Consider the following 24,982-nt stretch of genomic DNA (forward strand, 5'->3'; position numbering starts at 1 on the left):
TCAGTCGGTCGACACAGACCCAGACACAGGCACTGATTCCGGTGGTGAAGGTGACGAATCAACCGTATTTTCCAGTAGGGCCACACGTTATATGATTTTGGCAATAAAGGAGATGTTACATTTAGCTGATACTACAGGTACCACTAAACAGGGTATTATGTGGGGTGTGAAAAAACTACCAGTAGTTTTTACCGAATCAGAAGAATTAAATGACGTGTGTGATGAAGCGTGGGGTGCCCCGATAAAAAACTGCTAATTTCAAAGAAGTTATTGGCTTTATACCCTTTCCCGCCAGAGGTTAGGGAGCGCTGGGAAACACCTCCTAGGGTGGACAAAGCGCTAACACGCTTATCAAAACAAGTGGCGTTACCCTCTCCTGAGACGGCCGCACTTAAAGATCCATCAGATAGGAGGATGGAAAATATCCAAAAAGGTATATACACACATGCAGGTGTTATACTACGACCAGCTATTGCGACTGCCTGGATGTGCAGTGCTGGGGTAGTTTGGTCAGAGTCCCTGATCGAAAATATTGATACCCTGGACAGGGACAATATTTTACTGTCGTTAGAACAAATAAAGGATGCATTTCTTTATATGCGTGATGCACAGAGAGATATCTGCACACTGGCATCACGGGTAAGTGCTATGTCCATTTCGGCCAGAAGAGCTTTATGGACACGACAGTGGACAGGCGATGCGTAGAGGAGTTATTTGGGGTCGGTCTATCGGATTTGGTGGCCACGGCTACGGCCGGGAAATCCACCTTTCTACCTCAAGTCACTCCCCAACAGAAAAAGGCACCGACCTTTCAACCGCAGCCCTTTCGTTCCTTTAAAAATAAGAGAGCAAAGGGCTATTCATATCTGCCACGAGGCAGAGGACGAGGGAAGAGACAGCAACAGGCAGCTCCTTCCCAGGAACAGAAGCCCTCCCCGGCTTCTACAAAAGCCTCAGCATGACGCTGGGGCTTCGCAAGCGGACTCGGGGGCGGTAGGCGGTCGTCTCAAGAATTACAGCGCGCAGTGGGCTCACTCGCAGGTAAATCCCTGGATCCTGCAGATAATATCTCAGGGGTACAGGTTGAAATTAGAGACAGAGCCACCTCGCCGTTTCCTGAAGTCTGCTTTACCAACGTCCCCCTCAGAAAGGGAGACGGTTTTGGAAGCCATTCACAAGCTGTATTCTCAGCAGGTGATAGTCAAGGTACCTCTTCTACAACAAGGGAAGGGGTATTATTCCACTCTTTTTGTGGTACCGAAGCCGGATGGCTCGGTAAGGCCTATTCTAAATCTGAAGTCCTTGAACCTGTACATAAAGAAGTTCAAGTTCAAGATGGAGTCACTCAGAGCAGTGATAGCGAACCTGGAAGAAGGGGACTTTATGGTATCCTTGGACATCACGGATGCGTATCTCCACGTTCCAATTACCCCTCACACCAGGGGTACCTCAGGTTCGTTGTACAAAACTGTCACTATCAGTTTCAGACGCTGCCGTTTGGTTTGTCCACGGCACCTCGGGTCTTTACAAAGGTAATGGCCGAGATAATATTTCTTCTTCGAAGAAAAGGCGTATTAATTATCCCATACTTGGACGATCTCCTAATAAGGGCAAGGTCCAGAGAACAGCTAGAGATGGGTTTAGCACTATCTCAAGAGGTGCTAAAGCAGCACGGATGGATTCTGAATATTCCAAAATCCAAATTAATGCCGACAACTCGTCTGCTGTTCCTGGGGATGATTCTGGACATAGTTCAGAAAAAGGTTTTTCTTCCCGAAGAAAAAGCCAAGGAGTTATCTGACCTGGTCAGGAACCTCCTAAAACCAGGAAAGGTGTCTGTACATCAATGCACAAGAGTCCTGGGAAAAAATGGTAGCTTCTTACGAAGAAATCCCTTTCGGCAGATTCCATGCAAAGGGATCTGTTGGACAAATGGTCAGGGTCGCATCTTCAGATGCACCTGCGGATAACCCTGTCGCCGAGGACAAGGGTATCCCTTCTGTGGTGGTTGCAGGAGGCTCATCTATTGGAGGGCCGCAGATTCGGCATGCAGGATTGGATCCTGGTGACCACGGATGCCAGCCTGAGAGGCTGGGGAGCAGTCACACAGGGAAGAAATTTCCAGGGAGTGTGGTCGAGCCTGAAAAAGTCTCTTCACATAAGCATTCTGGAACTAAGAGCAATCTACAATGCTCTAAGCCAGGCGGAACCTCTGCTTCAAGGAAGACCGGTGTTGATCCAGTCGGACAACATCACGGCAGTCGCCCATGTAAACAGACAGGGCGGCACAAGAAGCAGGAGGGCAATGGCAGAAGCTGCCAGGATCCTTCGCTGGGCGGAGAATCACGTGATAGCACTGTCCGCAGTATTCATCCCGGGCGTGGACAACTGGGAAGCAGACTTCCTCAGCAGACACGACCTTCACCCGGGAGAGTGGGGACTTCATCCAGAAGTTTTCCACATGCTATTAAACCGTTGGGTAAAACCAATGGTGGACATGATGGCGTCTCGCCTCAACAAAACACTGGACAGGTATTGCGCCAGGTCAAGAGATCCGCAGGCAATAGCTGTGGACGCGCTGGTAACACCTTGGGTGTACCAGTCGGTATATGTGTTTCCTCCTCTGCCTCTCATACCAAAGGTATTGAGGACTATACGGCAAAGAGGAGTAAGACTAGTGGCTCCGGATTGGCCAAGAAGGACTTGGTACCCGGAACTTCAAGAGATGGTCACGGACGATCCGTGGCCTCTACTTCTGAGAAGGGACCTGCTTCAGCAGGGTCCTTGTCTTTTCCAAGACTTACCGCGGCTGCGTTTGACGGCATGGCGTTTGAATGCCAGATCCTAAAAGGAAAAGGCATTCCAGAAGAAGTCATTCCTACCTTGATAAAGGCAAGGAAGGAAGTCACCGCGAAGCATTATCGCCGTATTTGGCGAAAATATGTTGCGTGGTGCGAGCAGCGGAGTGCTCCGATGGAGGAATTTCAACTGGGTCGTTTTCCTACATTTCCTGCAATCAGGATTGTCTATGGGTCTCAAATTGGGATCTATTAAGGTTCAAATTTCGGCCCTATCAATATTCTTCCAAAAAGAATTGGCCTCAGTCCCTGAGGTCCAGATTTTTATCAAAGGAGTACTGCATATACAGCCTCCTGTGGTGCCTAAGGTGGCACCGTGGGATCTAAATGTAGTTTTAGATTTCCTCAAATCCAATTGGTTTGAACCACTAAAGAATGTGGATTTGAAATATCTCACATGGAAAGTGACTATGTTACTGGCCCTGGCTTCGGCCGGGAGAGTATCTGAACTGGCGGCTTTGTTTTATAAAAGCCCTTATTTAATTTTCCATTCGACATAGGGCAGAGCTGCGGACGCGTCCGCATTTTCTCCTAAGGTGGTATCAGCGTTTCACCTGAACCAGCCTTTTGCAGTGCCTGCGGCTACAGACGACTTGAAGGACTCCAAGTTGTTGGACGTTGTCAGAGCCTTAAAAATATACATTTAAAGGACGGCTGGAGTCAGAAAATCTGACTCGCTGTTTATACTGTATGCACCCAACAAGTTGGGTGCACCTGCTTCTAAGCAGTCGATTGCTCGTTGGATTTGTAACAAAATTCAACTTGTACATTCTGTGGCAGGCCTGCCACAGCCTAAATCTGTTAAGGCCCATTCCGCAAGGAAGGTGGGCTCATCTTGGGCGGCTGCCCGAGGGGTCTCGGCATTACAACTCTGCCGAGCAGCTACGTGGTCAGGGGAGAACACGTTTGTAAATTTTTACAAATTTGATACCCTGGCAAAGGAGGACCTGGAGTTCTCTCATTCGGTGCTGCAGAGTCATCCGCACTCTCCCGCCCGTTTGGGAGCTTTGGTATAATCCCCATGGTCCTTTCAGGAACCCCAGCATCCACTTAGGACGATAGAGAAAATAAGAATTTACTTACCGATAATTCTATTTCTCGGAGTCCGTAGTGGATGCTGGGCGCCCATCCCAAGTGCGGATTATCTGCAATACTTGTACATAGTTATTGTTAACTAATTCGGGTTATTGTTTAGGAAGCCATCTTTCAGAGGCTCCTCTGTTATCATACTGTTAACTGGGTTTAGATCACAAGTTGTACGGTGTGATTGGTGTGGCTGGTATGAGTCTTACCCGGGATTCAAAATCCTCCCTTATTGTGTACGCTCGTCCGGGCACAGTACCTAACTGGAGTCTGGAGGAGGGTCATAGGGGGAGGAGCCAGTACACACCACCTGACCTGTAAAAGCTTTACTTTTGTGCCCTGTCTCCTGCGGAGCCGCTATTCCCCATGGTCCTTTCAGGAACCCCAGCATCCACTACGGACTCCGAGAAATAGAATTATCGGTAAGTAAATTCTTATTTTATGGGGGGTTTTTATTGTGGAAGATGCGAGTAACGCGAAGCGTATTTCCACTAATAGTATGAATTAGCACAATGCGTCTCCTCCCTAGCATAGCACAGATTCCTGATCCTTCTCTCAGCATTCACTGCAACAAGCTCTACTCCATCTGTAAATGTTCTCAGTCCACAGATCAGATAGTTATGCATCCAGTCCTCTTCTTCTGGCAGATTCTTACGACCAGAGCTCGGTGCAGGCGGTGCAGCTGGAGGATGGTACAACAGCATACATTCACCATACAGTACAGGTTCCGCAGCAGGACACCATCCTGGCGATCCAGGCCGACGGCACCGTGGCCGGGCTGCACACTGGAGAAGCCACCATTGACCCCGACACAATCTCCGCTTTAGAGCAGTACGCTGCTAAGGTACAGCATGCAACGTTTCAGAGCGGCCACGAAACACGGCGCTTGTGCCGGGACAGTGTTACAGATTGTTGCTTTTGTTTCAGGTGTCGATTGAAGGTGGGGAGAATGTGGGCAGTAATGCAATGATCAGCGAGCCCGAGCCAGAGAAGAAGATGCAGGTTTGTGCCCGTCCTCCATTCCTGTAAGCATGAAGCCTCCGGCCAAACTCGAGGGGGTTGGAGGAGTTTGATGGATGTCTCAGCTGATCAGCAAATCCCCCCCCGCCCAATATCCTCTGTCTGTCCCATAACTCTCCACAGTCTGTAATGTCTGCATTTGTTGCTGGGAAAGGCTCACCATCATTGCCTGTCTTATTTGGTAGATTGTCTTGCAAGGGCATGCGCCCCGGGTAACGGTGAAACCTCCGCAGACGAACGAGAAAGCGTTTCGGTGTGACTATGATGGTTGCGGGAAGCTTTACACTACGGCTCATCATCTCAAGGTAAACCTGTCACATTATTAGCGGCCTGTCCCATAGCCCGCCATAAGGTCATCAGTACATTCCTGTGTAGAACCGTCTTCAGCTGTCCATCCACAAGACATATGAAATGATAGGATATTAGTTTGGCCTGGGCACTGCCAGTCAGTAGCTCCGCTCATGTGGAATTGCTACATGTATGAGCTAATGCAGATGGGTCATTATTGGGTACGGAAGATCGTTCCAAAAGTGCTATGTCTTTGGTCATGTTTTAGATGGACATTATCTAGGCCCCTGGCATTAGAGACCAAACATCTGGACACTGCCCAGTTTTGACACCCACATGAGTGACCACTCTCTTCAGGTTCCTTCACACCTTGCTGGTTATTCTTATTTTCTCTGACGTCCTAGTGGATGCTGGGAACTCCGTAAGGACCATGGGGAATAGCGGGCTCCGAAGGAGGCTGGGCACTCTAGAAAGATCTTAGACTACCTGGTGTGCACTGGCTCCTCCCACTATGACCCTCCTCCAAGCCTCAGTTAGATTTCGTGCCCGGCCGAGGTTGGATGCACACTAGGGGCTCTCCTGAGCTCTTAGAAAGTTATAGTCTTAGAATTTGTTATTTTCAGTGAGACCTGCTGGCAACAGGCTCACTGCAACGAGGGACTAAGGGGAGAAGAAGCGAACTCGCCTGCTTGCAGCCGGATTGGGCTTCTTAGGCTACTGGACACCATTAGCTCCAGAGGGATCGACCGCAGGCCCAGCCTTGATGTTCGGTCCCGGAGCCGCGCCGCCGTCCCCCTTACAGAGCCAGAAGCAAGAAGATGGTCCGGAAAATCGGCGGCATGAAGACATCCTGTCTTCACCAAGGTAGCGCACAGCACTGCAGCTGTGCGCCATTGCTCCTCATACACACTTCACACTCCGGTCACTGAGGGTGCAGGGCGCTGGGGGGGGGGGCGCCCTGAGGCAGCAATAAAAACACCTTGGCTGGCTAAAATACCTCAATATATAGCCCCTGGGGCTATATATGAGGTAAATACCCCTGCCAGAATCCCATAAAAAGCGGGAGAATACGCCGCGAAAAAGGGGCGGAGCCTATCTCCTCAGCACACTGGCGCCATTTTTCCCTCACAGCTCGGCTGGAAGGAAGCTCCCTGGCTCTTCCCTGCAATTCTACAGTACAGTAAGAGGGAAAAGAGAGGGGGGGGCATTAAAATTGGCACTGTATACAGTATATTATATTGAAAAGCAGCTATTAGGGACATAACTCAGTTAGTCCCTGTATATATATAGCGCTCTGGTGTGTGCTGGCATACTCTTACTCTGTCCCCCCAAAGGGCTTTTGTGGGTCCTGTCCTCTGTTTGAGCATTCCCTGTGTGTGTGGAGTGTGTCGGTACGGCTGTGTCGACATGTTTGAGGAGGATAATGATGTGGAGGGGGAGCAGATGCCTTTAGCAGGGATGTCACCCCCTGGGGGTCAGACACCTGAGTGGATGGTATTATGGCAGGAAATGAGTGCACGTATAGACTCCTTGCATAAAAAATTTGACGACATGCCGACTGTGGGACAGCCGAGTCTTCAGCTCGTGCCTGTCCAGGTGTCTCAAAAGTCATCAGGGGCTCTGAAACGCCCGCTATCTCAGGTGGCACAAGTAGATGTCGACACGGATACTGACACCAGTGTCGACGACGATGAGTCAAATTTAATGCCTGTTAAGGCCATTCACTGCATGATTGAGGCAATGAAAGAGGTGTTAAATATTTCTGATTTACATCCAGGTACCACAAAAAAGGGTATTATGTTTGGGGAGAAAAAACTACCTGTAGTTTTTCCCCCGTCAGATGAATTAAATGAAGTGTGTGAAGAAGCGTGGGCTTCCCCTGATAAGAAATTGGTAATTCCTAAGAAGCTACTAATGGCGTTCCCTTTCCCGCCAGAGGATAGGTTACGTTGGGAAACACCCCCGAGGGTGGATAAAGCGCTCACACGTTTGTCTAAAAAGGTGGCACTACCGTCCCAGGATACGGCCGCCCTTAAGGAACCTGCTGATAGAAAGCAGGAGGCGATCCTGAAGTCTGTATATACACACTCAGGCATTATACTCAGACCAGCTATTGCGTCAGCATGGATGTGCAGTGCTGCCGCTGCGTGGTCAGATAAGCTGTCAGAAAATATTGACACGTTAGACAGAGACACGATCCTGCTAACAATTGACCATATCAAAGACTCAGTCTTATACATGAGAGATGCACAGAGGGAAATCTGCCGGCTGGCATCTAAAGTAAGTACATTATCCATCTCTGCTAGGAGATGCTTATGGACTCGCCAGTGGACTGGAGATGCAGATTCCAAAAGGCACATGGAAGTTTTGCCTTATAAGGGGGAGGAATTATTTGGGGATGGTCTCTCCGACCTAGTTTCCACAGCAACGTCTGGGAAGTCAGCATTTCTACCCCATGTCCCCTCACAGCCTAAGAAGGCGCCATTTTATCAGGTTCAGTCCTTTCGGTCCCAGAAAAACAAGCGGGGAAAAGGAGGGTCTTTTCTGTCAAGAGGCAGAGGCAGCGGCTCCACCCCACCGGTTCCTAAAATCTGCCTTGCCGATTGCTCCCTCAGACAGGGAGGCGGTGCTAGCAGCGATTCACAAGCTGTATTCCCAGCAGGTGATAATCAAGGTACCCCTACTTCAACAAGGCCGGGGTTACTATTCCACACTATTTGTGGTGCCGAAACCGGACGGTTCGGTGAGACCCATTTTAAATTTGAAATCCTTGAACACATACATAAAAAAATTAAAGTTCAAGATGGAATCGCTCAGGGCGGTTATTGCAAGCCTGGACGAGGGGGATTACATGGTATCCCTGGACATCAAGGATGCTTATCTGCATGTCCCCATTTACAATTCTCACCAGGAGTACCTCAGATTTGTGGTACAGGATTGCCATTACCAATTTCAGACGCTGCCGTTTGGACTCTCCACGGCACCGAGGGTATTTACCAAGGTTATGGCGGAAATGATGATACTCCTTCAAAAAAAGGGAGTTTTAATTATCCCATACTTGGACGATCTCCTAATAAAGGCACGATCCAAGGAACAGTTGTTAGTGGGAGTAGCACTATCTCAGGAAGTGCTGAGCCAGCACGGTTGGATTCTGAATATCCCAAAGTCACAGCTGGTCCCCACGACACGTCTAATGTTCCTGGGAATGATTCTGGACACGGCCCAGAAAAAAGTGTTTCTCCCGGAGGAGAAAGCCAGGGAGTTGTCTTCTCTAGTCAGAGACCTCCTAAAACCAAAACAGGTATCGGTGCATCACTGCACGCGGGTCCTGGGAAAGATGGTAGCTTCTTACGAAGCAATTCCATTCGGCAGGTTCCATGCCAGAATTTTTCAGTGGGACCTGTTGGACAAGTGGTCCGGATCGCATCTTCAGATGCATCGTTTAATAACCCTGTCTCCACGAACCAGGGTGTCTCTTCTGTGGTGGCTGCACAGTGCTCATCTTCTGGAGGGCCGCAGATTCGGCATACAGGACTGGGTCCTGGTGACCACGGATGCCAGCCTACGAGGCTGGGGGGCAGTCACAAAGGGAAGAAATTTCCAAGGACTATGGTCAAGTCAGGAGACTGCCCTTCACATAAATATTCTGGAACTAAGGGCCATTTACAATGCCCTAAGTCAAGCAAAATCCCTGCTCCTACACCAGCCGGTGCTGATCCAGTCAGACAACATCACGGCAGTCGCCCATGTGAATCGACAGGGCGGCACAAGAAGCAGGACGGCGATGGCAGAAGCCACAAAAATTCTCAGATGGGCGGAGAATCATGTACTAGCACTGTCAGCAGTGTTCATCCCGGGAGTGGACAACTGGGAAGCAGACTTTCTCAGCAGGCACGACCTCCACCCGGGAGAGTGGGGACTTCATCCAGAAGTCTTCCAAATGATTGTAAATCAATGGGGTCGTCCACAGGTGGACATGATTGCGTCCCGCCTAAACAAAAAACTAGAGAAGTATTGCGCCAGGTCAAGAGACCCTCAGGCGATAGCTGTGGACGCTCTAGTGACACCGTGGGTGTACCGGTCAGTTTATGTGTTCCCTCCTCTACCTCTCATACCAAAGGTATTGAGAATAATAAGAAAGCGAGGAGTAAACACAATTCTCGTGGTTCCGGATTGGCCGAGAAGAGCGTGGTACCCGGAACTTCAAGAGATGATCTCAGAGGACCCGTGGTCTCTGCCGCTCAGACAGGACCTGCTGCAGCAGGGCCCCTGTCTGTTCCAAGACTTACCGCGGCTGCGTTTGACGGCATGGCGGTTGAACGCCGGATCCTGAAGGAAAAGGGCATTCCGGAGGAAGTCATTCCTACGCTTATTAAAGCCAGGAAAGATGTTACGGCAAAGCATTATCACCGCATATGGCGGAAATATGTTGCATGGTGCGAGGCCAAAAAGGCCTCAACAGAGGAATTTCAACTAGGTCGATTTCTGCATTTCCTGCAAGCAGGAGTGAATATGGGCCTAAAACTGGGCTCCATTAAGGTACAGATCTCGGCTCTGTCAATTTTCTTTCAAAAAGAACTAGCTTCAGTACCTGAAGTTCAGACATTTGTGAAAGGAGTGCTGCATATTCAGCCCCCATTTGTGCCTCCTGTGGCACCTTGGGATCTCAACGTGATGTTGAGTTTCTTAAAATCACATTGGTTTGAGCCACTAAAAACCGTGGATCTGAAATATCTCACGTGGAAAGTGGTCATGTTATTGGCCTTGGCTTCAGCCAGGCGAGTGTCAGAGTTGGTGGCTTTATCATGTAAAAGCCCTTGTCTGATTTTCCATATGGATAGGGCAGAATTGAGGACTCGTCCCCAGTTTCTCCCTAAGGTGGTGTCAGCGTTTCACCTGAACCAGCCTATTGTGGTGCCTGCGGCTACTAAGGATTTGGAGGACTCCAAGTTGCTAGACGTTGTCAGGGCCCTGAAAATATATGTTTCCAGGACGGCTGGAGTCAGAAAATCTGACTCGCTGTTTATCCTGTATGCACCCAACAAGCTGGGTGCTCCTGCTTCTAAGCAGACTATTGCTCGTTGGATTTGTAGTACAATTCAGCTTGCACATACTGTGGCAGGCCTGCCACAGCCAAAATCTGTCAATGCCCATTCCACAAGGAAGGTGGGCTCATCTTGGGCGGCTGCCCGAGGGGTCTCGGCTTTACAACTTTGCCGAGCTGCTACTTGGTCAGGGGCAAATACCTTTGCAAAATTCTATAAATTTGATACCCTGGCTGAGGAGGACCTGGAGTTCTCTCATTCGGTGCTGCAGAGTCATCCGCACTCTCCCGCCCGTTTGGGAGCTTTGGTATAATCCCCATGGTCCTTACGGAGTTCCCAGCATCCACTAGGACGTCAGAGAAAATAAGAATTTACTCACCGGTAATTCTATTTCTCGTAGTCCGTAGTGGATGCTGGGCGCCCATCCCAAGTGCGGTTTATCTGCAATACTTGTACATAGTTATTGTTAACTAAATCGGGTTATTGTTGAGCCATCTGTTGAGAGGCTCTATTGTTTCATACTGTTAACTGTGTTTCATATCACGAGTTGTACGGTGTGATTGGTGTGGCTGGTATGAGTCTTACCCGGGATTCAAAATCCTTCCTTATTGTGTACGCTCGTCCGGGCACAGTACCTAACTGAGGCTTGGAGGAGGGTCATAGTGGGAGGAGCCAGTGCACACCAGGTAGTCTAAGATCTTTCTAGAGTGCCCAGCCTCCTTCGGAGCCCGCTATTCCCCATGGTCCTTACGGAGTTCCCAGCATCCACTACGGACTACGAGAAATAGAATTACCGGTGAGTAAATTCTTATTTTCTCTTACGTCCTAGAGGATGCTGGGGACTCCGTAAGGACCAAGGGGTATTGATGGGCTCCGAAGGAGACATTGGCACTATAAAGAACTTTAGAATGGGTGTACACTGGCTCCTCCCTCCATGCCCCTCCTCCAGACCTCAGTTAGATCCTGTGCCCAGAGGAGATTGGGTGCACTACAGGGGAGCTCTCCTGAGTTTCTCTGATAAAGAATTTTGTTAGTTTTTTTTATTCTGAGGGAGCACTGCTGGCAACAGGCTCCCTGTATCGTGGGACTGAGGAGAGAGAAGCAGACCTACTTAAATGATAGGCTCTGCTTCTTAGGCTACTGGACACCATTCGCTCCAGAGGGAGTCGGAACACAGGTCTCCCTTCGCTGTTCGTCCCGGAGCTGCGCCGCCGTCCTCCTCGCAGAGGCGGAAGATAGAAACCGGGTGAGTATAAGAAGAAAAGAAGACTTCAAGGCGGCAGAAGACTTCAGATCTTCCGCCATTGCTCCCACACACTATACACACTAGCGGGCACTGATGGGTGCAGGGCGCAGGGGGGGCGCCCTGGGCAGCAATAAACCTCTATATCTGGCATTATTAGGTTGGACACTGCAGAGGCAGTATTTCTTTGAATCCCCCGCCAGTTTGAGATACTTTGAGCGGGACCGAAGCCAGCGCCATTTTCTCCACAGAGATCTGCAGAGAAGCTGGCTCTCCGGTCTCTCCCCTGCTGAACACGGTGACACAGGGCTGAAAAGAGGAGGGGGGGCACTTGTAAGGCGTAGTGAGTGTATTAACACAGTAATTAATATAAAAGCGCTATTATCTGGGAGTTTAATTTCCGGTGTCAGTTGGCGCTGGGTGTGTGCTGGCATACTCTCTCTCTCTGTCTCTCCAAAGGGCCTTATTGGGGAACTGTCTCCCTATAACTATATCCCTGTGTGTGTGTGGGGGGGGGGGGGTCAGTACGAGTGTGTCGGCATGTCTGATGCGGAAGGCTCAGCTAAGGAGGAGGTGGAGCAGATGATTGTGGTGTCTCCGTCGGCAACGCCGACTCATGATTTGATGGACATGTGGAATGTTTTAAATGCAAATGTGACCTTATTACATAAGAGGCTGGACAAAGCAGAGTCCAGGGAAAAGGCAGAGGGTCAATCACAGGGCCCCTCTGGGTCTCAAAAATGTCCCCTATCACAAATTGCAGACACTGATACCGACACGGATTCTGACTCCAGTGTCGACTACGATGATGAGAGGTTACACCCAAGGGTGGCCAAAAGTATTCATTATATGATTATTGCGATAAAAGAGGTTTTGCATATCACAGATGACCCCTCTGTCCCTGACACGAGGGTGCGCATGTATAAGGAAAAGAAACCTGAGGTAACCTTTCCCCCATCTCATGAGCTTAACGAGTTATTTGAAAAAGCTTGGGAAACTCCAGATAAAAGACTGCAGATTCCCAAAAGGATTCTTATGGCGTATCCTTTCCCTACACAGGACAGGGTACGTTGGAAATCCTCACCCAGGGTGGACAAGGCTTTAACGCGCCTGTCCAAGAAGGTGGCGCTATCGTCTCCGGACACGGCAGCCCTCAAGGATCCTGCTGATCGCAGGCAGGAAACTACTTTAAAATCTATTTATGCGCATACGGGTGCTTTACTCAGACCGGCAATAGCATCGGCATGGGTGTGTAGTGCGGTTGCAGCTTGGACAGATACCTTGTCAGCTGAACTTGATACCCTAGATAGGGATACCATTTTATTGATCTTAGGCCACATTAAAGACGCAATCTTATATATGAGGGACGCTCAAAGAGACGTTGGGCTGCTGGGTTCGAGAGACAACGCCATGGCGATTTCTGCTAGGCGAGCCCTGTGGACCTGCCAATGGACGGGGGATGCCGACTCAAAGAAGCATATGGAGGTTTTGCCATACAAAGGTGAAGTTTTATTTGGGGAAGGTCTCGCGGACCTGGTTGCCACAGCTACCGCGGGTAAATCTACTTTTTTGCTGTTTGTTCCCCCACAGAAAAAGAAAACTCCACAATATCAGATGCAGTCCTTTCGGTCGCATAAGTCCAGAAGAGGTCGGGGCTCATCCTTCCTCGCCAGAGGTAAGGGTAGAGGGAAGAGAACACCTGCTTCGGCTAGTTCCCAGGAGCAGAAGGCCTCCCCGCCTTCTACTAAATCCACCGCATGACGCTGGAACTCCACTGAGGGAGTCCGCACCGGTGGGGCACGTCTTCGACTCTTCAGCCAGGTCGGGGTTCGGTCAGACGTGGATCCTTGGGCGATGGATATTGTATCCCAAGGCTACAAACTGGAATTCGAAGAGGTGCCCCCTCGCCGATTTTTCAAGTCGGCCTTGCCAGCTTCTTCCCCAGAGAGGGAAGTAGTGTTAGCTGCAATTCAAAAGCTGTGTCAACAGTAAGTGATTGTCAAGGTTCCCCTGGTCCAACAGGGAAAAGGGTACTATTCGACCCTGTTCGTGGTCCCGAAGCCGGATGGCTCGGTCAGACCCATTTTAAATCTAAAATCCCTAAACCTGTACTTGAGAAAGTTCAAATTCAAGATGGAATCGCTCCGGGCTGTGATCTCCAGTCTGGAAGGGGGGATTTTATGGTGCCACTCGACATAAAGGATGCATACCTTCATGTCCCCATATATCCTCCTCATCAGGCGTACCTGAGATTCGCTGTACAGGACTGTCATTACCAGTTTCAGACGTTGCCGATTGGGCTTTCCACGGCCTCGAGGATTTTCACCAAGGTGATGGCGGAGATGATGGTCTTCCTGCGCAGGCAGGGAGTCACAATTATCCCACCATACTTGGACGATCTCCTGATAAAAGCAAGATCGAAAGATCTATTGCAGAAGAGCGTGTCGCTCTCCCTGAGAGTGCTACAACAACACGGTTGGATTCTCAATCTGCCAAAGTCACAATTGATTCCAACGACTCGACTATCATTCCTAGGCATGATTCTGGACACGGAACAGAAGAGGGTTTTTCTCCCGATGGAAAAAGCCCAGGACCTCCAAAACATGGTCAGAGACTTGCTAAAACCGAAAAGAGTGTCTGTTCATCAATGCACTCGAGTTCTGGGGAAAATGGTGGCAGCCTACGAGGCCATCCCCTTCGGCAGGTTTCATGCAAGGACTTTTCAGTGGGACCTCCTGGACAAGTGGTCCGGGTCCCATCTACTAATACATCAGAAGATAAGCCTGTCCCCCCGGGCCAGGGTGTCTCTCCTGTGGTGGCTGCAAAGTGCTCACCTTCTAGAGGGTCGCAGGTTCGGCATTCAAGACTGGGTTCTGGTGACCACGGACGCGAGCCTCCAAGGATGGGGAGCAGTCACACAAGGAAGAAATTTTCAGGGGCTATGGTCAAGCCAGAGGCTTGTCTACACATCAACGTACTGGAATTGAGGGCCATATACAACGGCCTTCGACAAGCGGAGACTCTTCTTCGCGACCTACCGGTTCTGATTCAATCAGACAACGTCACAGCAGTGGCTCACGTAAACCGCCAAGGCGGGACAAGGAGCAGAGTGGCAATGGCGGAAGCCACCAGGATTCTTCGCTGGGCGGAAAATCACGTAAGCGCTCTGTCAGCGGTCTTCATTCCGGGAGTGGACAACTGGGAAGCAGACTTCCTCAGCAGACACGATCTCCATCCTGGAGAGTGGGGACTTCATCAAGAAGTTTTTACAGAGATAACAAGTCTTTGAGGAATTCCTCACATAGACATGATGGCGTCACGCCTCAACAAGAAGCTTCGGAGGTATTGTGCCAGGTCAAGAGACCCTCAGGCTGTAGCGGTGGATGCCCTGGTGACACCTTGGGTGTTTTAGTCGGTCTATGTGTTCCCCCCTCTTCCTCTCATCTCAAAAGTATTGAGAATCATAAGACAAAAAAGAGTGAAAGCAATACTCATTGTTCCAGATTGGCCTCGAAGGGCCTGGTATTCAGATCTTCAGGAGATGCTCACAGAAGATCCATGGCCTCTTCCTCTCAGGGAGGACCTGTTACAACAGTGGCCCTGCGTGTTCCAAGACTTACCGCGGTTACGTTTGACGGCATGGCGGTTGAACACCGAATCCTAGCTTGGAAAGGTATTCCGGAGGAAGTCATCCCTACTCTGATAAAGGCTAGGAAGGAGGTGACGGCAAAACATTATCACCGTATCTGGAGGAAGCATGTTTCTTGGTGTGAAGCCAAGAATGCTCCTACGGAAGATTTCCATCTAGGCCGTTTTCTCCACTTTCTACAGACAGGAGTGGATATGGGCCTAAAATTAGGCTCCATTAAGGTACAGATTTCGGCCCTGTCTATTTTCTTTCAGAAAGAATTGGCTTCTCTCCCGGAAGTCCAGACTTTTGTAAAGGTAGTGCTGCACATCCAGCCTCCTTTTGTGCCTCCAGTGGCACCTTGGGACCTTAACGTGGCATTACGGTTCCTGAAGTCTCACTGGTTTGAACCTCTTCAAACAGTTGAATTGAAGTTTCTCACTTGGAAGGTGGTCATGTTGTTGGCCGTGGCATCTGCAAGGCGGGTGTTAGAATTGGCGGCCTTCTCTCACAAGAGCCCCTATTTGACTTTCCATGTGGATAGAGCAGAGTTGAGGACTCGTCCTCAATTTTTGCCTAAGGTGGTTTCTTCATTTCATATGAACCAACCTATTGTGGTGCCTGTGGCTACGGGTGATTTGGAGGATTCCAAGTCCCTGGATGTAGTCAGGGCCTTAAAAATCTATGTAGCCAGGACGGCTCGGGTTAGGAAAACAGAAGCACTGTTTGTCCTGTATGCAGCTTCGAAGCAGACTATTGCTCACTGGATCTGTAACACGATTCAGCAGGCTCATTCTACGGCAGGATTGCCGTTAGCAAGTTCGGTAAAGGCCCATTCCACTAGGAAGGTAGCCTCTTCTTGGGCGGCTGCCCGAGGCGTCTCGGCTTTACAGCTTTGCCGAGCAGCTACCTGGTCAAGATCAAATACTTTTGCAAAGTTCTATAAGTTTGATACCCTGGCTGATGAGGACCTTGCGTTTGCTCAGTCGGTGCTGCAGAATCGTCCGCACTCTCCCGCCTGGTCTGGAGCTTTGGTATAAACCCCATGGTCCTTACGGAGTCCCCAGCATCCTCTAGGACGTAAGACAAAATAAGATTTTAAACCTACCGGTAAATCTTTTTCTCCTAGTCCGTAGAGAATGCTGGGCGCCCGTCCCAGTGCGGACAAAATCTGCAAGGCTTGTATATAGTTGTTGCTTACATAAGGGTTATGTTACAGTTGAGATCAGTCTTTCGCTGATACTGTTTTGTTCATATTGTTAACTGGTTGCGCATAGTCCAGGTTATACGGTGTGGGCTGGTATGAATCTTGCCCTTAGATTAACAAAATCCTTTCCTCGTATTGTCCATCTCCTCTGGGCACAGTTTCTCTAACTGAGGTCTGGAGGAGGGGCATAGAGGGAGGAGCCAGTGCACACCCATTCTAAAGTTCTTTATAGTGCCCATGTCTCCTGCGGAGCCCAGCTATACCCCTTGGTCCTTACGGAGTCCCCAGCATCCTCTACGGACTAGGAGAAAAAGATTTACCGGTAGGTTTAAAATCTTATTATTGGCACTCTCCCCAGTATTATCGCAACGGGGCATTATTAAAGTGCTAAATTCACTAAGCCATACCCCAAAACATATATTATCCTGCATGAATTGTTTTCCAAACTAGATAGCTGTTGGAGACCCTGAGAATCACTTGTGCAATCAGGACCCAGAGAAAAACACAAAGGTAAAGAGAACATGTAGGCCCATTGAGAGAGACTGGTGCTTTTTGTAATTGTCTCTGGCCACACCCATGTTCCCGCAACTCCTGTCTCTGAGGTTGCATTTTGTTGTGTATGGTACAATGATGGGTAGAGAACGAGGGCAGTGTATCGGGTCACGTTGTGTGTAGCTGAGAGCTGACATGTTGTAGAGATGGTTATTATTTATCGCCTCGTTTTTTCCCAAATTATGTTCCGTTTGTTGAACTTTAGCCATTCTCAGGATGTTAAAGTCTGTTTCTCATAGGTGCATGAAAGATCTCACACTGGGGACCGGCCGTACCAGTGCGAACATGGAGGCTGTGGAAAAGCTTTTGCAACAGGTGTAGTAATTATTTTTTCTGCAGCGGGGTACACTGTGTTCCACAGGAAATACATTGGGGTGTAGAGTTGGATCTTGATCCAGAGGCACCAACAGGCTAAAGCTTTGACTGTTCCCAGGGTGCATTGCATGGCCTCCTCTATAACCCCGCCTCCGGACACTTAACAGGAGGGGGGGCTGCGCTAGGCAGCCCTGAAAAGAGCTTTTAGAAGACTTCAAGGGCTGCAGCACTTTATATATCATTGTGACATACTGTGCTGCGGCTCCATCACCTCCCCAGCAGCGCTGCCTACTCCCGCTGGCTCTGTTCCCGGGTACTTGCGGTGGAGGCGCTCCGGTTCCCAGGCACACCACCGCTGACGCTCTCCTGGATCGTGTGGCTTCTTCTCCGCCGTCAGGGAATCGGGATCCTACCGTATCTGGACGACTTGCTGATCCTGGCGAACTCCCAAGATGTTCTCCTCAATCATCTGGAACTGACTGTCCAATTCCTACAAGCCCACGGGTGGCTCATCAACTGGAAAAAGTCCTCGCTGGTCCCTGCTCGGAGCATGGTGCACCTGGGGGCACTGCTGGACACGCACAGCCAAAGACTGTTCCTGTCTTCAGAGAAAGTCCTGAAACTTCAGGACAGGATCAGATACTTCCTTTCTCGCCCAAGAGTGTCGATACACTCGGCGATGCAAGTACTAGTCCTCATGGTGTCGGCTTTCGACATGGTAGAGTACGCTCAATTTCATTCCCGCCCTCTGCAGAGGTTACTACTTTCCAAGTGGGACGGCCTGCCTCATCGGATCAGGTCTCAAATGATCTCCTTGACTCCGGAGGTTCGTCTGTCACTGAGCTGGTGGCCAACAGTTGAGCAGGGGCCGTCCCTTCTGGATACCCAACTGTGTTCTACTGACTGCGGACGCCAGTCTGTGGGGTTGGGGCGCGGTGCTAGATCAACACTCTCCAGGGTCGGTGGACCAAGGAGGAATCTCTCCTCCCGATAAACATTCTGGAATTGCGGGCAGTGTTCAACGCTTTGACTCTTGCCCTGCCTCTGATACAGAACAGGCCTGTTCAAGTACAGTCAGACAACACCACCACGGTGGCATACATAAAACATCAAGGCGGCACTTGAAGCCGCATGGCAATGATGGAAGTGTCAAAAATACTTTGTTGGGCGGAACGCCATCTGCCAGCAATATCGGCAGTGTTCATTCCCGATGTCCTCAACTGGGAAGCAGATTTCCTTAGTCATCAGGACGTACACGCCGGAGAGTGGAGTCCTCATCTGGAAGTCTTTCAACTCCTAGTGGACAAGTGGGGCCTACCAGATGTAGACCTGATGGCGTCTCAACACAATCACAAGGTTTCTGTCTTCGGATCAAGGACAAGGAATCCTCAAGCAGCATTCGTGGATGCACTGGCAATTCCATGGAACTTTCAGCTGCCATACGTGTTCCCTCCAGTGTCACTCCTGCCCAGGGTACTACGGAAGTTCAAGCAAGAAGGAGGAAAACTACTTCTAGTCGCTCCAGTGTGGCCCAGACGGCATTGGTTCTCAGACCTGCAGGGTCTATCGATCGGGCGTCCTCTTCTACTTCCTCGACGCCCAGACCTCCTCGTTCAGGGCCCTTGGGTCTACCCAGATTTGGCCAGACTGGCTTTGACGGCGTGGCTCTTGAAGCATCACTCCTGAGGGCCAAAGGATTCTCTGAGGCGGTTATCCAAACTATGCTAAAGGCCCGCAAACCGGCTTCTGCACGGATTTATTACAGGGTCTGAAATTCTTACTTCACATGGTGTGCTGCTAAGAATTACGATGCATACAATTTCAGAGCTTCCAGACTTTTGGATTTTCTACAACCAGGCCTAGACTTAGGCCTTCGTCTGGCCTCCCTCAAGGTTAATATTTCTGCCTTTTTGGTGTGGTTTCAGAAGAAGGTTGCGTCTATTCCTGATGTTCATACTCTCACTCAAGGCGTTTTACGGATTCAGCCTCCCTATTTCCCTCATGTCGCTCCATGGGATCTGTCTGTTGTCTTGAATGCCCTACAAGAGTCTCCATTTGAACCTCTTGAGTCTGTGGACCTTAAATATCTTACGCTTAAGGTAGTGTTTCTGCTGGCTGTTGCCTCTGCTAGGAGGGTGTCTGACTTAGGCGCTTTGTCCTGTCGTCCACCCTTTCTGGTTTTTCACCGTGACCGGGCAGTTCTTAGAACTCGCCCCGTTTATCTACCTAAGGTGGTGTCATCTTTCCATCTTAACCAAGAGATTGTGGTTCCGGCTTTTATCTCTTCTGGTTTGTCCTCCAAAGAGCGGTCTTTGGATGTGGTACGGGCTCTCCGTAATTACGTGGCGAGGACTGCCTCTATCAGGAGATCAGATACCCTTTTTGTACTTTTTTTGTTTTCACAAACATGGCCGGCCTGCGAATAAGCAAACCTTGGCCAGATGGATTAGAATGGTGATTACACAAGCATATGCACAGGATGGTCTTCCAGCTCCTGCTGCTATCAAGGCCCATTCTACTCGGTCTGTTGGACCTTCTTGGGTGGCCCGCCGTAGCGCGTCCGCTGAACAATTGTGCAAGGCGTTTATGTGGTCCTCAGTGAACACCTTCATTAAGTTTTATGCCTTTGGTACTTCTGCCTCCCAGGATGCTTCCTTTGGATGCCGGGTTCTTGTATCCGCTACGGTGCATCCCCTCCCATGAGGAACTGTTTTAGGACATCCCCGATGTAGTCCCTGTGGAATACCAGTGTACTCCGCTGCAGAAAAGGAGATTTATGGTAGACCTACCATAGTTAACTATCTTTCTGCGAGGTACACTGGGTTCCACAGGGCGCCCACCCTGATGCACTTAGCTGCTCGTTTGTATGGCATTAGCCGCTGGTACCTTCTCCTGTCGTGAGAATGTGGTTCTATGTGACTAACATCTACCGTCTCTTTTACCTGCTACTGCATTGGACTGGTTAACGAAACTGAGTTCCAGTGTCCGGAGGCAGGGTTATAGAGGAGGCTATTAAATGCATCCTGGGAACAGTCAAAGCTTTAGGCTGTAGGTGCCTCTGGATCTGGATCCAGCTCTACGCCCCGAGGTATTCCCTGTGGAACCCAGTGTAATTCGCAGAAAGAGATTTAACTATGGTAGATCTACCATAAATCTCCTTTTCTCTGTTCCTAACATCATGATGGGGGGAACCTTCTACCTGCATAGTACTCATTACCTGGGCATCTGCCAGGAATCGCCTTCTGTCTGTTTGGTCTGTGTCAGAAGTGGCACAGGAAATATTTAGTAAGCACAGTGAGTGTTGTACTAACCTGCACCAGGAAATTCCCTGGAGATCTGACACGGAAGCTGAGACATGGTCACATCCCACAAAATCCCCGTCAGCTGATACACTCGCTGCTGTCTACCTATAGAGTTACCCATGTACAAAGGTTTGGAATTAATTCACTTTTTCTTTTCGGCAGGTTATGGCCTTAAAAGCCATGTACGGACGCACACCGGGGAGAAACCCTACAGGTGTACGGAGGAGAACTGCACAAAGTCTTTCAAGACATCAGGAGACCTGCAGAAACACATCAGAACTCATACAGGTAACTGTTCTATGCTCTTCTATTTATCACGTGTGTTCTACTGTTCAGCTACAGCCAAATACTGCTCTTCTGTGTCATGTGTACTATTAATGATCAGCTGCCCCCAAATACTGCTCTTCTGTGTCACGTGTACTATAATGATCAGCTTTCACTACATCCTGCTCCTCTTTATCACGTGTACTATAATGTTCAGCTGCCCCCAAATCCTTCTCTTCTGTGTTGTGTATTATAATGATCAGCTCCCACCATATTACACTCTTCTGTGTCACATGTACTATAATGGTCAGCAGCCTCCAAATCCTGCCCTTCTGTGTCATGTTTATTATAGTGATCAGCGACATCCAAATCCGTCACATGTATTATAATGATCAGCTCCCACTACATTATGTTCCTCTGTGTCACGAGTATTATAATGATCAGCTCCCACCACACCCTGCTTTTCTGTGTCACATGTATTATACTGATCAGCTGCCCCCAAATCCTGCTCTTCTATGTCACATGTATTATACTGATCAGCTGCCCCCAAATCCTGCTCTTCTGTGTCACGTGATCCTGCTATACTGTGTCACGTGTATTATAATGATCAGCTTCCACCACACCCTGCTCTTCTATGTCACATGTATTATACTGATCAGCTGCCCCCAAATCCTGCTCTTTTGTGTCACGTGAGCCTGCTCTTCTGTGTCACGTGTATTATAATGATCAGCTTCCACCACATCCTACTCTTCTATGTTACATGTATTATAATGATCAGCTCCCACCAGATTAAAATGTTCCTCTGTGTCCTGAGTATTATAATGATCAGGTCCCACCACATTCTACTCTTCTGTGTCACATGTATAATAATCCGCTTCAACCACCTCTTGGTCATTATAATACATGTGACATGACCAGCTCCCACCACATCCTACTCTTCTGTGTTGCATGTATTATAATGATCAGCTACCACCAGTTTAAAATGTTCCTCTGTGTCCTGAGTATTATAATGATCAGGCCCCAACACATTCTACTCTTCTGTGTCACATGTGTAATAATCAGCTTCGACCACATCTTACTCTTCTGTGTCCCATGTATTATAATGACCAGCTCCCATCACATCCTGCTCCTCTGTGTCGCATGTATTATAACGACCAGCTCCCAGCACATGCTGCTCTTCTGTGTCACTTGTATTAAAATGATCTGCTCTGACAGTGTAATAGCATAAAACTGTTCTGTCTTGTGTGAATGTCGGAGGGTGTACCCCTACAGTTCCGTCTCTATGGGGAAGGGAATCCTGTTTCTGACAGATCTCTTGCACCTAGCGTGGTGCAGGTGCCAATACGAACCACTCCGGTTTCGACTGTGAACAGAAAAACAGCGGGAGGAGCGGTTGCCTACCTGAAGCCGCACTAATCCTCTCATTAGCTTTATAGAAAGTGGCATTAGCATAACGGTCAGGCTTCCGCCACATCGCGCACATACAGCTACTTTGCGTCAGACTCGGAAGCAGCCCCGTAGTAACACTAACTATACAATGTGGATAAAGGTATCCGGATGGTAGATAGACCGTACATACGTAGGTCACCAGGGTCAAAAGGTTGACCGTTAAATGATCGCCATGGGCTAAGTTCGACAGAGCACTTGGGAGAGGGTTAAGGTTAGGCCGTGGAAGGGGCCAGTCAGGGTTAGGCCTCAAATATAAATTTACCTGCTGGTACTATACCCCGCTGCATCCACCTGGTTTATTATTGTTCCTTCCAAACTGACATATTACAAGGTGTACCGATCGGTTACCTTCTCTTCCACATCATGAGGATGCGTAATGTAACAATATTATTCTGCATGTTTTCTACAACTCTGCTATAAAGCTGGAAGGGAGGTGGAACGCGTTGTACTATTTGGCTGGTCTGCAGCTCTCAGGCGTGTCAGTATTGCCGTTACTTCTCCTGTGCTGCGGAGTAGATCCCGCCACGACGTAGTCAGACTGTGTATTATGGGCGTTCCTGTTGCCTTAGCATCGTGTCGTTACATAACATTCTCTAACAGACGGCGGCTTGGCAGGGAATGCAGGTTTCCGAGTGCTGGGCGGGGAGGCTCAGCCGCTGAACAGAACATCGTGTCCTCTGCCAAGGAAGTTGCTGTCCTTAGAAAGCAGACGGGGATCAGACACCAGTGGGAGCATCTAGAAATAAACATTCCGATCAGATTTAAAAAGACTGAGGGGAATGTGATTGGCTGTCTGCTGATGTCACAGCGATATCGGGTACAAATCTCTCTTTCCTGCACAGCTGTAACCAGATGGGTTGCATCAGATTAGTTTTTAACCTTTCGGCAGCCAGACCGCTGAGCAGCGTACAGCCAATCTTACGGAATGTAATAAGAGCAAGAAGCTACAGTACATGTAAAAGTTACTGCTATAGCCACGGAGTACTCTGACATTTTCCATGATATTATGACTGGGGGGCAGCGTTTTGTTGTTGTGTATATGTTTTATTTTGTTTCAGTGGATCAAAAAATTGGCCCATTTTCAACAGAGTCCCTGTGCTTAATAATAAAGTGAAAGTGTTTGCCAAACTCGATCCGCAAAGCCCCTGGCAGTCCTGGTTTAGGGGTAGCCACAAGTGGGCACAGGTGGCTTTATTAGTTTCTTTGCCTTGTTTTGATTTAATTATCTGTACTCGAGCGTGGATATCCTTAAATCCTGGCTTGTAAGGGGGCTTTGTGGATCGAGTTCCGGAACCCATGTTATGGATAAACCAGGACCTTTTTTTCTTTTTTTAAGCAAAATGAAGTACTTAAAAGTCAAGTACAAAAGTGTTTATTGGTACAAGGTTGGTGGTATTTTGTTGGCCACATCTACAGTGATACTGTATCAAGTCGTTGCCAATAGCAACCGATCATCTTCAAACTGTTGTTTCATAGACTGAATATCTATATAACTAAATAACTAAATATCTAAATAACTAAATATCATTTACCAGGTGAATGGTTGCTTTGGAAAAATTCTGCACTTTATCTCACTCCAAGGCTTGGTTCATCTCCCCCTTAGTCTGCAGGATGTGTCAGGACAAAATTATTTCCAAACGTAAGACCAGTGAAAGACACAGTTGTACAGCCGTCCGCCAATCTCCTTACATGAGATCCCCTTGGTTGCCAAGCAACAAGATCTGGGCAGCCATTGTGATCTGGTGGAATGGCCGGACCTGTTCAGCTTCCACCCAGCCATATAAACAATTTGTTTCAGAGAGTTAATGGTGATTTGTTGAGTCGTGTTCTGTTTATTTGACTACAGGAGAGCGGCCGTTTAAATGTCCGTTTGAAGGCTGCGGAAGATCGTTTACCACGTCCAACATCCGGAAAGTCCACATCCGCACTCACACCGGGGAGCGGCCGTACTACTGCTCAGAACCGGGCTGCGGTAGAGCGTTCGCCAGCGCAACCAATTACAAGAACCATGTTCGGATACACACAGGTACCCGGCACCTCGCTGTACAGTTATATGGGACGAATCCATTATGCACTTTCTATTCAGAGCTGCAAGCGTCTCTGCTTTGGATACACGTATAGTATGTGCCCTGTTTTAGGTCATACATACATAACATACATGCAACTACAGTATAAATATATACTGGAAATTGTGCAATGTCCAGACACATTCTTGAATGTACGTTTCCTGCGTATCTTTTACATCCACATATAAATGAGGCTGAGAACTAGCAAGTGCTCTGCTCTGTTCCATGGTCATGTGGCCACTAGAGGCACTGTTCTATTGTAACCTGTGGCAAAGATTTGTTTACCTTCAGTCAGGTGACCCCCACTAACACAAATGCATAGTAATTAGCACCTATATATTTATTTGCAATAAAATGAAGATACATTTGATCCTACTTAAATTAGGATAAAGTAGTTGTATTAACATTTTAAACAGAATGGAAAATTTGGGGGATCACAACCGTGTCTTTAAGAAATTGTCCTGTTTCTTTGGACCCCCCACATTAACACAACGTAGAATAACTCAGACCCATTTCCCCAGCCATTGCTGTCTGTAGAACTGTACTGAGCCTACAGATCTAAAACACTGTGGGTTCTATTTACTAAGCCTTAAACAGAATTAAAGTGGACGGAGATAAAGGGGTGTATTCAATACCTGTCGGATCCTTTCCGACAGAAAGGA

At 48.8% G+C, this 24,982-nt stretch overlaps 1 protein-coding gene across 3 annotated transcripts in view; it reads left to right on the top strand.

The window, feature by feature from the left end:
- The window catches only part of ZNF143 (zinc finger protein 143), an 80,295-nt gene that overhangs the window by 42,182 nt on the left and 13,131 nt on the right, over positions 1-24,982 (top strand). For 2 of the 3 annotated variants that reach the window (XM_063944079.1, XM_063944077.1), the window contains 6 exons: positions 4,544-4,785; positions 4,869-4,943; positions 5,147-5,266; positions 17,164-17,239; positions 20,704-20,829; positions 24,101-24,280. In XM_063944079.1, the coding sequence (XP_063800149.1) occupies positions 4,544-4,785; positions 4,869-4,943; positions 5,147-5,266; positions 17,164-17,239; positions 20,704-20,829; positions 24,101-24,280 (819 nt within the window). The remainder of the gene's footprint in view (positions 1-4,543; positions 4,786-4,868; positions 4,944-5,146; positions 5,267-17,163; positions 17,240-20,703; positions 20,830-24,100; positions 24,281-24,982) is intronic. The other variant, XM_063944078.1, reaches the window with a different exon arrangement.

Source organism: Pseudophryne corroboree, chromosome 11, assembly GCF_028390025.1.
Source record: "Pseudophryne corroboree isolate aPseCor3 chromosome 11, aPseCor3.hap2, whole genome shotgun sequence".
Lineage (NCBI taxonomy): Eukaryota > Metazoa > Chordata > Amphibia > Anura > Myobatrachidae > Pseudophryne > Pseudophryne corroboree.